General features: G+C 35.0%; 1 protein-coding gene across 1 annotated transcript; it reads left to right on the plus strand.

Moving 5' to 3' along the window:
• The first annotated feature begins 8,992 nt into the window (after window positions 1-8,992).
• LOC136801174 (ras-related protein rab7) lies at window positions 8,993-11,563 on the plus strand. The gene is made up of 5 exons (XM_067057804.1): window positions 8,993-9,100; window positions 9,263-9,389; window positions 9,585-9,642; window positions 9,876-10,036; window positions 10,368-11,563. The coding sequence occupies exons 1-5, from the start codon at window positions 9,048-9,050 to the stop codon at window positions 10,584-10,586; spliced, it is 618 nt and encodes a 205-aa protein (XP_066913905.1). The 5' UTR covers window positions 8,993-9,047; the 3' UTR covers window positions 10,587-11,563.
• Window positions 11,564-13,155: the final 1,592 nt, after the last annotated feature.

Raw genomic sequence — 13,155 nt, forward strand, 5'->3', positions numbered from 1 at the left:
GTAAGTGGAGAAATCCAGGGAGAAAGAGTGGCGCCCTCTCCTACCTTCGGGTAGATAGCTATCGAAAGCATAGGCGTAGCGAGATAACCTGCAAAATTTATGGATAAGAGCGGTTTTTACGACGCTATAATTATTGTCTTTGTTTTATCAAAAGATAATGAATAATTCATAAACGTCTGCACTCCCTCATAAATTTTGCAGGGTATCTCGCTACGCCTATGTGAAAGAGGAGCCTTCAGGTTGCCTCCGACTACGATCGCAGACTTACTTACCTATATGTCAATATTTTTTGGTTTTCTTAAAACAAGAGCTGTAAATGAAGATAGATATAACTAATGCAAATTCAAAAAACATTTCTTCAAAGTACACGTCATTTATAAGAGCAAACTATGAGCTTTCTGGGCTCTAAACATCCGATTTCTTAGGGTAATGGACAAAAATACTCGCAAAATAGGGAAATAGGAATATACTGAGAACATTGGGCTTGAAGCTCAAAAAGTTAAGAACAAGGAAAAGCTTCAAAAATTTTGGATGTTCTTATTAAAAATGTGTAGTACTTGTACTTCGGAAATACAGTTTCACTGAGGGTAGATTTTCGAACTTTAGCTCGGACTTGCGTCATCTCACAAAATTAGTTTTAGTACTTCCTGGATATGAAAACAATGTCAGTCAAGCATACTGCACTGCCCTTATCAAAGGAAACGCAATGCTGAAAAGTAGACTAGCCAAACGTTTGCTCTTTTTTCTGAGCTAACGTGTAGTCTCCAGAACACCTGAGAACACCATTCTTTTAACACAAAACGTAGGAGCAATCCTGCCTCGAAGTCAAAAAGAAGAGAAAAAGCCGCACGGGAACACTCAAAAAGTAAACAAACTTCTAGGTAGTTTGTTTTCTGCTACTGTAAAAGAAGCTTTTGAGTAAAACTGACTCTAGACTAAGCTAAGCGTAAATATGTTCAGCGAAATAAAATTACGTTGTCTACTAATGTACGCCTATTCTCTAAAGTGCCTCATTGTACATTATGAAACGCAAACTCAGCTCCCTTTTGTGTACACACGCAAATTTTCGCCTCGTGGGATGTTTTCAACCAAAAATTGTTTGTATTTGAACTGCAGAGATCGATGATTGATATTGATAATACATTTTTCTTGATATGATGCATTGCATAAGTATCTCGTTTTGAAAATTATTTTCCCGCCATGCGGAGTAAGCCCGAGTACCTCTGCAGATTACTTAATGAGCTTTATTGTTTCTGTAATTTAATCAATTAATTTCTAGCTAGCATATTTGAATCTAATTACCACATAATTAAAATAAAAGGAATCATGATCCCGAGTGCTGCTACAACAAAATTATCTCCTTAATAAGAAATTTTGTCCATCCGCCGCCTTAGTTACCCTTATCAACTGCAATCTTGATTGTTAAACCATAGTAACGCAAATTCAAAATAGCTTCTCCTGATGTTATCCTCTATTTTGTTTAGTTTCTTCATTAAATATTTCTATCAGCAACTTTTCGTTTTCTTTACAAGAAGTTAAAGTTATTGCCCTGTCGCTTTAGCCCTGCGCTAGGTTTGCATTTATGGGCGTTTTTTTGTTTGTTTGTGAGAGTGTTTGAGTGAACAAAAAAGGATACACTATCCCAATCGGTCGAAGGGGAGATATGAGGGGAGATTATTTCGGGCTCGGCCTCTCAGGAATTCTAGTGTTGTGAACCAAGTAAGTGGACATTTTACAAATTTTGAAGAAAAGTACAATTTGCCCGATATTTACGGAAATTTCAAGACTAAATTACAGTCGAGTCTCTAAGTCGAATCCGCACGGGGGGACGCATTTTTGAAAATGAGGACAATAGGAGTTGGGCGTGGTGGTTCTGTATAGCAGAGACATAGGGTAATTCCCAAAGGAATATTGCGCAATTTGTTGTGTGTTTGTTCAAGATTACGTCATTAAAATGTTTCATGATATGATGGAGAATTTTTCAGCACTTTTGAGCACTCGTGACTAAAAGTGACCTGAAGTTGTTCAACCTCTACGTGCTACATTAAGGAGCTAATGAATAATTTCCGAGAATCACATATAGAGGGCTGTTATCTCCAACATTTTGTGAACGTAAAGGCATTTCAAAGCCTGACTCTGCACCAACACAAACTTACCCGAAGGATTTCTACATTTTGGGAATATCAAAAATATTTTTGTTCGTATTATATTCATGATGTCTATTCTCTTGGATTCCATCTATCCTGCTTGTAAGTTGAGGGTATATTTTTTCATCCATTCATCCTTTCTTGAAATACAGAACCAAAAGAATGTTGTACTTTTTACACTAGATTTTTTGTTCATTTTTGTACTGTTTTCAAAAGTGAGGTTTCAATATATTTGTATGGGCAAATAATCCCTAATCTTATTTCCTAAATGTCTTTGAATATACATGTTCCAGGTTCACAAAGATCGTAAACCATCTGACTGGTTGATGTGTGGCACAATGTTTTTAAGGATCTTCTAAGTGTAGATAACCATGTACCGTAAGTTGGTCTAATGTCGACATCCGTCTTCTAATTTCGACACCCTTCTTTACTGTTCTTTAGAGATAGGAACAGTAGAAACTGAGGAAGCTCGGAATCGCTGATTGACTTTGATTAGCGCAATGAGAGGAAAAAATCTTTAGTCTATCAGTGATTTCGACCATCTTATTTATTATTCCAATCTATAAAGAAGGATGTCGAAATTAGAAGACGGATGTCGACATTAGACCAACTTACGGTATTTTTCTTGTCTTTGTTCCAGCAAACAGAGTTTGAATGCCTTCAATCTTGACCAATATGTCTTTTCAGGGTGGTGGATTTTTCAAATAAAGCTCCTGGAAGGCCAGTGCACTGTGCGATTTTGAGCTCAATTGTCACCCACGTGGAAATGAGAATCTTATATACAAAACCACGGTAGAGAGTGCCTGCTGCAAAACAACCCATGGCCCCAATAGACCCTTTTTCAAAGAGGACGTCCTGTTGAATAATTATGTAGTCCAGCCATAAAAACAATGATAGAGCCATGCATAATTACTGTATCGTGCATATTGTAATAATTATGCATGGTTTTATCATTGTTTTTCTGCTGGACTACATAATTATTCAACAGGGTGGCCTCTTTGAAAAAAGGTCTATATAACAAGCAAATTACATGCTTGCAATTTGCTTGTTATATTGGGGTGATGAGCGGTTTGTGCAGCAGGCACTCTTAATTGTTTCTGCATAGCGTCAACCCCCCTGACTTTTTTTGGTAGGGCAGCAACAAATTCGTAATTTTAGTAAAATAAAGTTTGGGGTGTAAGTCTTAGCATAGAAAGTACTGTCAACTGCTCCAACTTGGGACGAGTGTACGCAACATGGGACTTATTGATATCTGGTCTGTATTTTCACTTACTGTAAAATCAAAAGAGAAATCGTGTATTTTTTGATACACGGTTCATTAAACTCAAATCAAATGACCTTGGAGGTTCGGTGAAATGGTGGTGGAATGGCCGTCCCATGTTGCATAAGATAGTCCCAAGTTGGAGCAGTTGACGGTAGCTAAAGATCATCAAATCTTTTTTTAAACTTAAGAGAATTTACCCAGCTTTCAGTTAGGGAATCCATCCAGGATCCTGCCATTCTAATCAGCCAACAAAAACTAAATGACATTGTAAACCTAAGTATCTTACTATTTTCCATCGAAAACAATCAAAAACATTACTCCAAAGCCGGAGACCAAAGCAAATGATCTTCCTTGATGAGGGCGCCCTTTTGAAGTATTGTTAACTCATTTAAAATGGTGGACAGAGTTGCAGAATAATAAAGGCGCCCGCTGCTTCGAGGGTGGTAACGGCAAAACGCCCAATATAATCAGCCAACAAAAGGGGAGTTTTTGTCGCGAGCAGCATTATACAATTATAAGAATATCTTAAATGTGCTTAATTCTATTTGACTTTGAGAGTTTCATTGAAGCTGATTGAAGATGATGAAGTAGAAAGATAAAAAATGCGCTGGTTAATTTTGTTTAAATAGGTGCGTTCTATCATTGTTGAAAGTTGGAGAAATTCCTACTGACGCAAAAAGTTTTTACAGCCAATTAAAGGCACAGTCTGCTTATACTTACTGTGTTTGCTATATTGTTTAGGCAAAAAACGGTAAAAAAAGACGCAAACGTAATTTTTTTATGAGTGGGGTTGTGATTTTTTTGATTGCGGCCGCGTACAGGAACTCGCCAAATGTTCCTAACTGGCTTTCTTCTAAAATAATCCGCATTCTCGTATCTTTCTTCGTTTCTAAAATATTTAGGAAAACCCAATCAGCAGTCTACAATATTCCCTCTCCGCAAAAACGACACCAAAAAGTTTCTAGGTACCTTTACTTTAATAACACTTACGAGTGATGTCTTTCGTCTATCGGCATAATAGAAAATAGGCCTCAAAGCATCCTGCAACTGAACCAAATAGAAATAAAAATGCCCCCGAGCGGAGGTTTTTCAAAGGGGTGCCGAAAAAACAAAGAGTGCAAAAAGATGGCTCTGATTACTAATTTTGGTGCCCCTTTACTCTTTTACACCTTAGAAATGGCAGTTTTTGGCCAAAAAAAGAGAAAACACCCCGAAATTCTCGTGATTACTTCGCTCGCGTTACTTTTTAAAGAGATATTTACTTTATCATAGCGGGCGCCAAAATGAAAATCTTCTAAAATTGCATCCCCAATTTGCCCAAATTCTAGTTGACCCACCACTCTACTGTGCATTATAGTAATTTTCACCCATGAAAATAAAGGCCTCTCTACATCATCTTAAAAACGTTAACATTTCTAGAATGGCAAAAAAATAGATGTGATTTTCCTGAAAACAATATTAAATCAACAAATATAGCACTAGGTATATATAGGTCTGGGGGCTGCGTACAGAACTTTTAATATTTGGGGGGGGCCTATTTTTTTGCCTGGGACCTAGACCTGGGCTGACCCTATGTTGTTTTATATAAAATTCCCATTTTCACAGATTTTTCTCACTTCTTCACTAAAAAACCTTTTACTATGATAACCAGCATCCGGTTTGTTTTTAAAGGTACAGAAAATCTGGTGTTTACTCATGAAACTGCTTAACTCTCCAAACTTATTTTTTAACTACTTGAAGTCCTGGTTGTTTTCCTCTAGAAAAGTAGGATTCTTGGTACGGAAAGGAGAATCTTATACAAAGCCACAGTAAGGCCTCAATCAATCGGCGCCAGCCATTTTGAAGGAAAACTACAAAATTAAAAAGGTGCGCTAGCGGTGAACATGCATTTGTCATGGTCTCTGTTGCAGAAAAATTTGCTAAAACAGTGAAATCTAGAACTGGTTTGGCTTAATACTTGGAAACCTTTATCATTTTGATGATAGACCTGGATTCAAAATGGTACCCAAAGTGCCAGTAGAACTGGAATGAAAATGGCGATGGGCGGCTGTCCACAATAAAAATGATGATTGACAGTCGGCCTTTGATGCGCTGCATCCTCAGCCGGTTTCAACTACAAAGTGCTTAAACCCTTATACAAATACAGCTAGTATATGTCTCTGTCGATATCTCTAATTTGTACATAGCTAGGCTACAATCTTATTTGCATCTACTTTCACTTTCACTCCAAAGAGTGAGCATAGGTGTTGTAAAAAAATAAATACATACATGAATCAATAGACCTTATGCTTATCAGGGTGTCATGTTAAATACTGATTATCGCTCCAATAAATTTGCAGCAAAAGTATTTGAATGATAGAAGTAGTGAAATTATTCTTTTAATACAATAGGCCAGCGGATTGCTAAAGTTTCAAAAATAAAGAAAAAATTCAAAATTTCTGTGATAAACCTTTTGATTTGTTTGTTTGAGGGCGCTGATTCCGAATTTGAATGTAACCAAGCTTAAAAACCCGCAGTTTTTGCGTGATTTGTGATTTTTGCGTTTTTAGGCAAAATTGTATAATATTTTTGGGGGTCTTCAAAATCATAAAAGACTTATACTACATGATAGAGCTCTTCAAACTGAGCAAAATAATGTATTATATCAAAGTCCAAACTTTTCTAGAACAAAAGGATTTTGTGGTCAAAAATTGATTGAAAATAGGGAATTTCCCCATAATCTGCATAATTTATGCAAAATTATAGCACTTTTTTGCCACAAAAATGACCATAACAATTGATCTATAAAAGTTGAGACTTTGATATATACAATACATTTTTTTGCTCAGTTTGAAGAGCAACGTACACGTGGTGCAAGTCTTTTTTGATTTTGAAGACATAGTGGGCAACACCCCTCCAACCCCCACCTAAAAAAGTCACCCCCACCTGCATAGGCTTACCCCCACCTGAAAATTGAAGACTACTCAACCCCCACCTTCTTGGGCAACCCCCACCTGATTTAAAAAAATCTTCCAACCCCCACCTGAAAAATCCAATTTCATCTGTTTCTCAAATTTTAAAAGTTTTCATTAATAGATTTGCCTTCCAATTTGGAGATTTTGTTCCTTTTAGGAACGCTCAAAATTCCAGTCAAGTCCCCTGATGACTATGAAGGACTATATGGAAGACTTTTTAGCGAGTATGGCCGATTTCTGTACTGAATGGGAGTTATTTGATGTAGAAGTGTCATTTTATAAGTGATTTATGACCAAAATGAGGGGGAAACCATCACTTCTTCATCAAATAACTCCCATTCAGTACAGAAATCGGCAATACTCGCTTAAAAGTCTTCTATATAGTTTTTCAAGAGCTTTCAGATTCCATAATTGGTTTTGGCCTAAAACGAGTTTGAAATTTCTTAAAAATTGGGCCCTTGGGCTTTAGCCTAGTTTTTCAATAAATGGGTCCAAAGATAGGGGCTACCCTTAAAATTTTTTCTGGGTCGCCCTTCTAATATCAATCCATAGGGTATTAGGCATGTCTGGTCCAAATTTGGTGCTTTGTTCCAAATTTGCACGATAATTACACCAATCAGGCCTACTAAACAGTTTTTCTCAAAGAATGTCTATGTGTCTGTGTGTATGTTCCAAAACTTTGGGGCAGCCTGGAGACTTCAGCCTGGACACTTGTTCCTTGGGTGAATATCTGGGGGTAATTTTTTCATTTTTCAAATATTTTGATTTTTGGGGCCTGGGACATGTTTTTCGCCAAAACAAGGCTAAAACTTTGGGGCAGCCTGGAGGAGACGTCAAAAATGGGCGGATATAGCTGAAATTTGGCACACTTGTTCCTTGGGTTAATATCTGCAGGCAGTTTTTTTTCATTTTTCAAAAATTTTGATTTTTGGGGCCTGGGGACGAGTTTTTTGCCAAACTAAGGCTAAAACTTTGGAGCAGCCTTCAGGCCTCAAAAATGATCAGATTTGGCTGAAATTTAGTACACTTGCTCATTGGGTGTATATCTTGGGGTCTACAATTGGGCCTATGAATAATTTGAAGCCAGTGAAGTTGAGCCCAGTGCATTGCGCACGTTCGACTATTTCAAACACGCTGGCAAGGAAATCGTCTTTATTCCGTCTTAGAAAAGTAAAAACTTTATTCTTCATCCTTGATTGAAGAGTGCAAAAACAGCCTTACTTTCAGAGAAAACCCCTGTCCAGTTAAAACTCTGTTTAAACTAGAAGGAAACAGAAAGAGGACCTTTAGACAATGTTCCAACTTTTTCATTTTCACTTCAGTTTCAGAGTTTATTGTAAGCCTTGGAAGAACAAAATTGCGTATTTTTTTCTCCATAATTTTGAACGGTCCATCCAGATTTATCAAGGTGGTTGCAACACTGTTTAGTATATATTGCCTCCCTTTAAAAAAAATTTCAACTTTGCTTATGCGAGAAATTTGAAATCACCAATTACCCAGGTGAAGACTTACTAACTAACTAAACGGACTGAAATTGTCGCAAAATGTCAACATCGAAATAAACATTTACTTATGAAAATGAAAAATTGACGTCCAAATTTCAAATGAAGAAGCCATTGTGTATGAATATTTTTAAACAATTTTCATTTAGCTGTTGATTGTCGTCCATACGGGCGGCATGAAACTTAAAGTTCTAAGTAATAAATCAAAGTCTCTTTCTTTTAATTTGAACAAGCTCTGATATCATCGAGCACTCTCGGCAGATAGAAGATAACAGACTTGTATTGCCTCCCTTTATATATACATCTCAATAATTTTTAAAACATCAGGAACTCGCACAATTTGCAGTACAAAAAAACTTGAATTATTGAAAAATTCGGTATTATTGAAGGCACTGAAAAGGGGTTGTGGTACCTTGGACAAATTTTCCTGGAAACTAGGGGTACATTTTGTTACAAAAGTATGTTGACACATTACCTCTTTAGCAAATTTTCTACACATTTATGCTATCTTAAAAAGCTATGCACTGTTGGAAAGATAGTTCCAACCAGAATAATCCAGTTTTTGTAAACTAGAAAAATGGAGAAAAAAAAGATAAAAAAAATATTTTTTTCTATTGGCTCAAAAATTCTGACGTTTTAGTATATTTGAACTTTGCTGATTCTGTGTTCAGATTTTTTGTATTCTTAATTAAAAATGAGAGCACTGTAATGAAGATCATTTTTGCTGTTTTTTCTGAGGCTTGAAATGTTGGTTTTTCTCACCTGACCAAGCCTGGCCTTAGATTTTGGAGTTAGGTTGGGTGGTTGGAAAATCCTTTTATTTTTATGATTTATGATAGTTCAGTTTACATTTGGGTCATTTTGAAATAAAAATGGAAGAGCTAGAAGGGAATTCGCAATTCTTGATCCTAAGATAGAATGAGAGGGACGCAATTAGAGGTTCTGATTTTGAGAAACAATTCTTCTTTTAAATGGCAATATAATTTTTAAGTTTGGCAGGTTTCCAGGTAACGACATTTTTCTGTCCAGCCTAATTCTCCTATATTAATATATATAATTTAAAGGGTATATTATTTAATGTAAGGGTGATTTGACACACAGAAAATGATAAATATGATTATTTTCTATATTTTAGATAACAACAAATCTACTAAATAAAAATTATATATTTATACATAAAATGTCGTCAAGGAAGAAAGTATTATTAAAAGTTATTATACTCGGTGACAGTGGGTAAGTTTACATTCAATTTAGATTCTCTTTTTGGCACTAATAAAATTTTTTAGATATAATTATCTTCTTTGAGGGATCAACTGACAGTTTATTTCATTTTTTAACAAGCTCCATTCTGTTCTTAGTTTGTGAAAAGTCGTTACTTTTATTTTTCCTTTTCAGAGTTGGCAAAACTTCTTTAATGAACCAATATGTCACAAAAAAATTCAGCAACCAATATAAAGCTACGATAGGAGCAGATTTTTTAACGAAAGAAGTTATGGTTGACGACAGGCTAGTCACAATGCAGGTAAAAAACCTTCAAGTGATTGTAAAATGTTACAGACAGGGTCAAATTGGTGCTTTGAGTTATCAATCATTTAATATTTTTGACTATTGATTGTCCAGGATTGTCTGAATATTTTGTTTAAGCTAAAGTTACATTTTCTTCAAATTATGTGCTGGTAATATCTACTTTCATAGTTTTCATGTCACTGATTTTTAGATTTGGGATACAGCTGGACAAGAACGCTTCCAATCTCTTGGTGTTGCATTTTACAGAGGTAATTTCCTTAGAGAAAAAGCAACTAGATATCCATGCGAAAAATATTCTTTAGAATTTTTACAAGCCATTTTTTCAAAAAAGAAACTTTTTCTGTTTTTCATCATAAATATGAAATTGTATTCATTTGACTTGTGCACAACATAGCCACTCCCATTTTTAGAATGAAGGGTTTTAACTTATTCTCACAATAAAAATGATACTATTGTAAGTAACCTGTATTTATCTTATCAGGTGCTGATTGTTGTGTACTGGTATTCGATGTCACTGCACCAAATTCATTCAAAACGTTAGATTCCTGGAGGGACGAATTTCTCATCCAAGCCAGTCCAAGAGACCCAGAAAATTTCCCTTTTGTTGTTCTTGGTAACAAAGTGGATCTTGAAAACAGAGCGGTAAGTGGAAGAAATTACCTCTGAAAGGAAATAATTAGAAATTTTTATGGTCAACAAAAATCTTAAAGAAGCATTTATGAAATTAGTTCTTGAAAAATCTGTTTGGCCAGGTTTGGCTCCTTTATTTAGGTAGAGCTTTTTGAGGTCAAGTCGATGTTTTTCAGACTCGTTGAGTTGTGCCGGACAGTTCAGTTGATGGACCAAACAATACTCAGGACTTTATTTTGACATGACATAGGATTAAGTTTGCTTTTTCAGTCTGTTGATTTCGATGAATTATCACTTTCCTTGTTAACAGTTATTTCTTCATCGCCTTGTTTTTACATTACAGGTATCAGCAAAACGAGCACAACAATGGTGTCATAGTAAAAACGAAATTCCATACTTTGAGACGTCGGCTAAAGAAGGAATAAACGTCGAACACGCTTTCCAAGCTATCGCACGAAAAGCACTTGCACAAGAAACCGAAGTCGAACTTTACAATGAATTTCCAGACCAAATTAAATTGACGAATGAGTCCAAACCAAGATCTAGTGATTGTGCATGTTAATATGTTCACCAATCTCGCTGAAAATATTTTTCTTCGGTCAAAATTAATTATACTCTTGTTTTAAAAATCATACACCACCACGACTATCGTCACAGTCAAGTCAGATGCAGTTGGATGTAATATTCGAAGCTTTAGGAATCTTTATGAATTAGTTTGGATTCTTCCAATGCAATGCTCTTGTCTGTTAGTAGAATCGACGATGAAAAATTGCAATATGGCTGTATCAAGCTGGAGGAAAATGAATATATGAATTCATACCATTGGAATTTTCGTTTGCCTTAAATTTATCCTTAAAATTTATCACCTTTTTGGTTGCTTTTGTTTGACATGGACATTTTCAACGATTTCAAATATTCTGTCTTATTGATAGAGAATATTTTATTTTAAAACCGTAAAAGTCTCCTTGAAATTATTCAGAATTTTCGGTTTCGATGTGTGAAATTCCTCCATAATCAGCACTCAAATATAGTGATGGATGCTTGTTAGTCTATCCTTAAAATAGATATTTCTGGAAATGACCCTTCTCATCTTAGGATTTTTTGCTATTGTTTAATTTATTTAATTTCTCTGAATGAATAAATAAAATACTTTACTTTTGTATGAAAAACACTGTGATCTGATGGATTTGTTCTCCCTAAACTTGGTCGAGGGTTTAGGAACCTTCACTGCATAGACATGTTTTACCATACATCATTTGATACTTTCCCTCTCTAAATGAGTACATCTCTTTTGAAAATTTGATAACACCTAGACTTGCACTACTTATTCAAACTTACTGGCTTACACCATACAGCCTTACTCATGTAAAGATCTTTTTAGTATTGTTTCTTGTTCTTTTTATGTTAATTTTTCAGGGTTATTTTTCCAAATATTTTTTGACTATATGCAATTATTATAAACAAATCCTTGATTTTTTTTTTTTGTGATTTATAAATAATTAAAAATGGAATAAGAAGCGTTGTCGTAAAATATTTTAATACTCTGAGCGATATTCTCGTCAACTTAGAAAGGAGATAATAATCAGGGAAATGAAGAAATATCGCTTTTAATCTGAGATTTAACTCAAAATTATACGAGCATCGTTTAGCTTTTTTTACGAGTAGTGCAAGTGAAACTAGTAATGATTTTCAATTTTAAGTTAAAGCTTGAATTTTAACGTATCCCTGATTACTCATTTTAGTCAGAAAGTAAGCCATCGATCAATTTCGTTGTTTTGAACAAAATGTAATACATGTAATGTTTTCTGTAGCTGTGACAGCTCGGTACACTTTTTCTTACTCTGATTCCATTTGAGAAAAAAATTCATGCGCACTAGGGGTTGAAATTAAAAACAAACGGCCTTTGTAATATGAGGATTGTCTTATTGCGCAATGTTTTGATTCACTTCAATAATACTAGATCCAGTCTTCCTGCTTTGAAAATATCTCGCGCGCGGTATGTATGCGAGGAAATTATAATAGGCTTTTGAGCTATATACTGATGACGTGTACAATTTTGTGTTGTCAAAATAAAAAAATTGCTTCCCTTTGCGCTTTATTTCTTCGACTCAAATCTCATTAGATTAGGGCGAGAAAAGTGAGTTCGTGTTGAAAATAACAGTCCATTTCTTGATGCGTTCTATTTTTTTACACCGAAAAATCATACTAATATAATCACGAAATTTTAGTTTTTTCTTATAACAGCTTTTTTATTGTATGGAAAACGTCGGAAAAATTCGCCCACTCGATTTTTTTTCTTGCATATCTCTTACAATTTCTCGAGCGAAGTTGTAATTTTTTCTTTCTCTTTCTAGAAAACTTTTCCCCTTTCTATGGGAATAAATTTTTTTGAAGGTTTCACAAAAAAAATTCAGGCCTTCTCCTCAATTTTGGATCGTGGAAAAATTGGTATGCTTATTCTAATTTTCCCGTTCCCTAATTTTTTAAATCACTTAGGGAACTGAAAAGTCGTATTAGGAGAAATTGACAGAATCAAGTACATTCTTGGTAATTGTTAAGGTTTGGCTTCTTTACACTACGAAAGACCAGGTTAAAGTTAGACTCAAAATGCGAACTATATACTTGAGGAATATATGAATCCCGAATAAATTTGGATAATGATAATAAACGATTTTTTTGCATTGGGAGGGACATAATTCATCTAGCGAGATGAATTTATTTTGATTCTTTAATGTCATCATAGTTGTATTCATTACTATTTTAACGGGATAATTCTGGTACGGATTCTTTCAACAATCGAGGTCTGGAAAATTCGGCTTCGAAGAAATTTAAATTTGGGAGTTTTAATGGGAATTGGGGCAACAGGCAACGGCAGGGAGGTGGGGGATATGAGCTGGAGAGCCGTAAAAAATATTTTCTGTGGATTATACAAATGTGAATAGCCCATTAATTGTATATGGGTTTAACTTAAAAATCGTTGGGTTTTAAAATGGTTCCTTTTTACAAAAAAAATCAAAATTGGGTTCCTGAAAATTCTCTTTTTCCAATTTTTCGTTTGACCATACCATAAACCAAACACTTAAATTTCTACAAATCAATGTAATGTATTGGAATTTTTTAATATTCATTGA

This window comes from Clytia hemisphaerica, unplaced genomic scaffold (assembly GCF_902728285.1).
Source record: "Clytia hemisphaerica strain Z4C2 unplaced genomic scaffold, Clytia hemisphaerica genome assembly, whole genome shotgun sequence".
In the NCBI taxonomy this organism is placed as follows: domain Eukaryota; kingdom Metazoa; phylum Cnidaria; class Hydrozoa; order Leptothecata; family Clytiidae; genus Clytia; species Clytia hemisphaerica.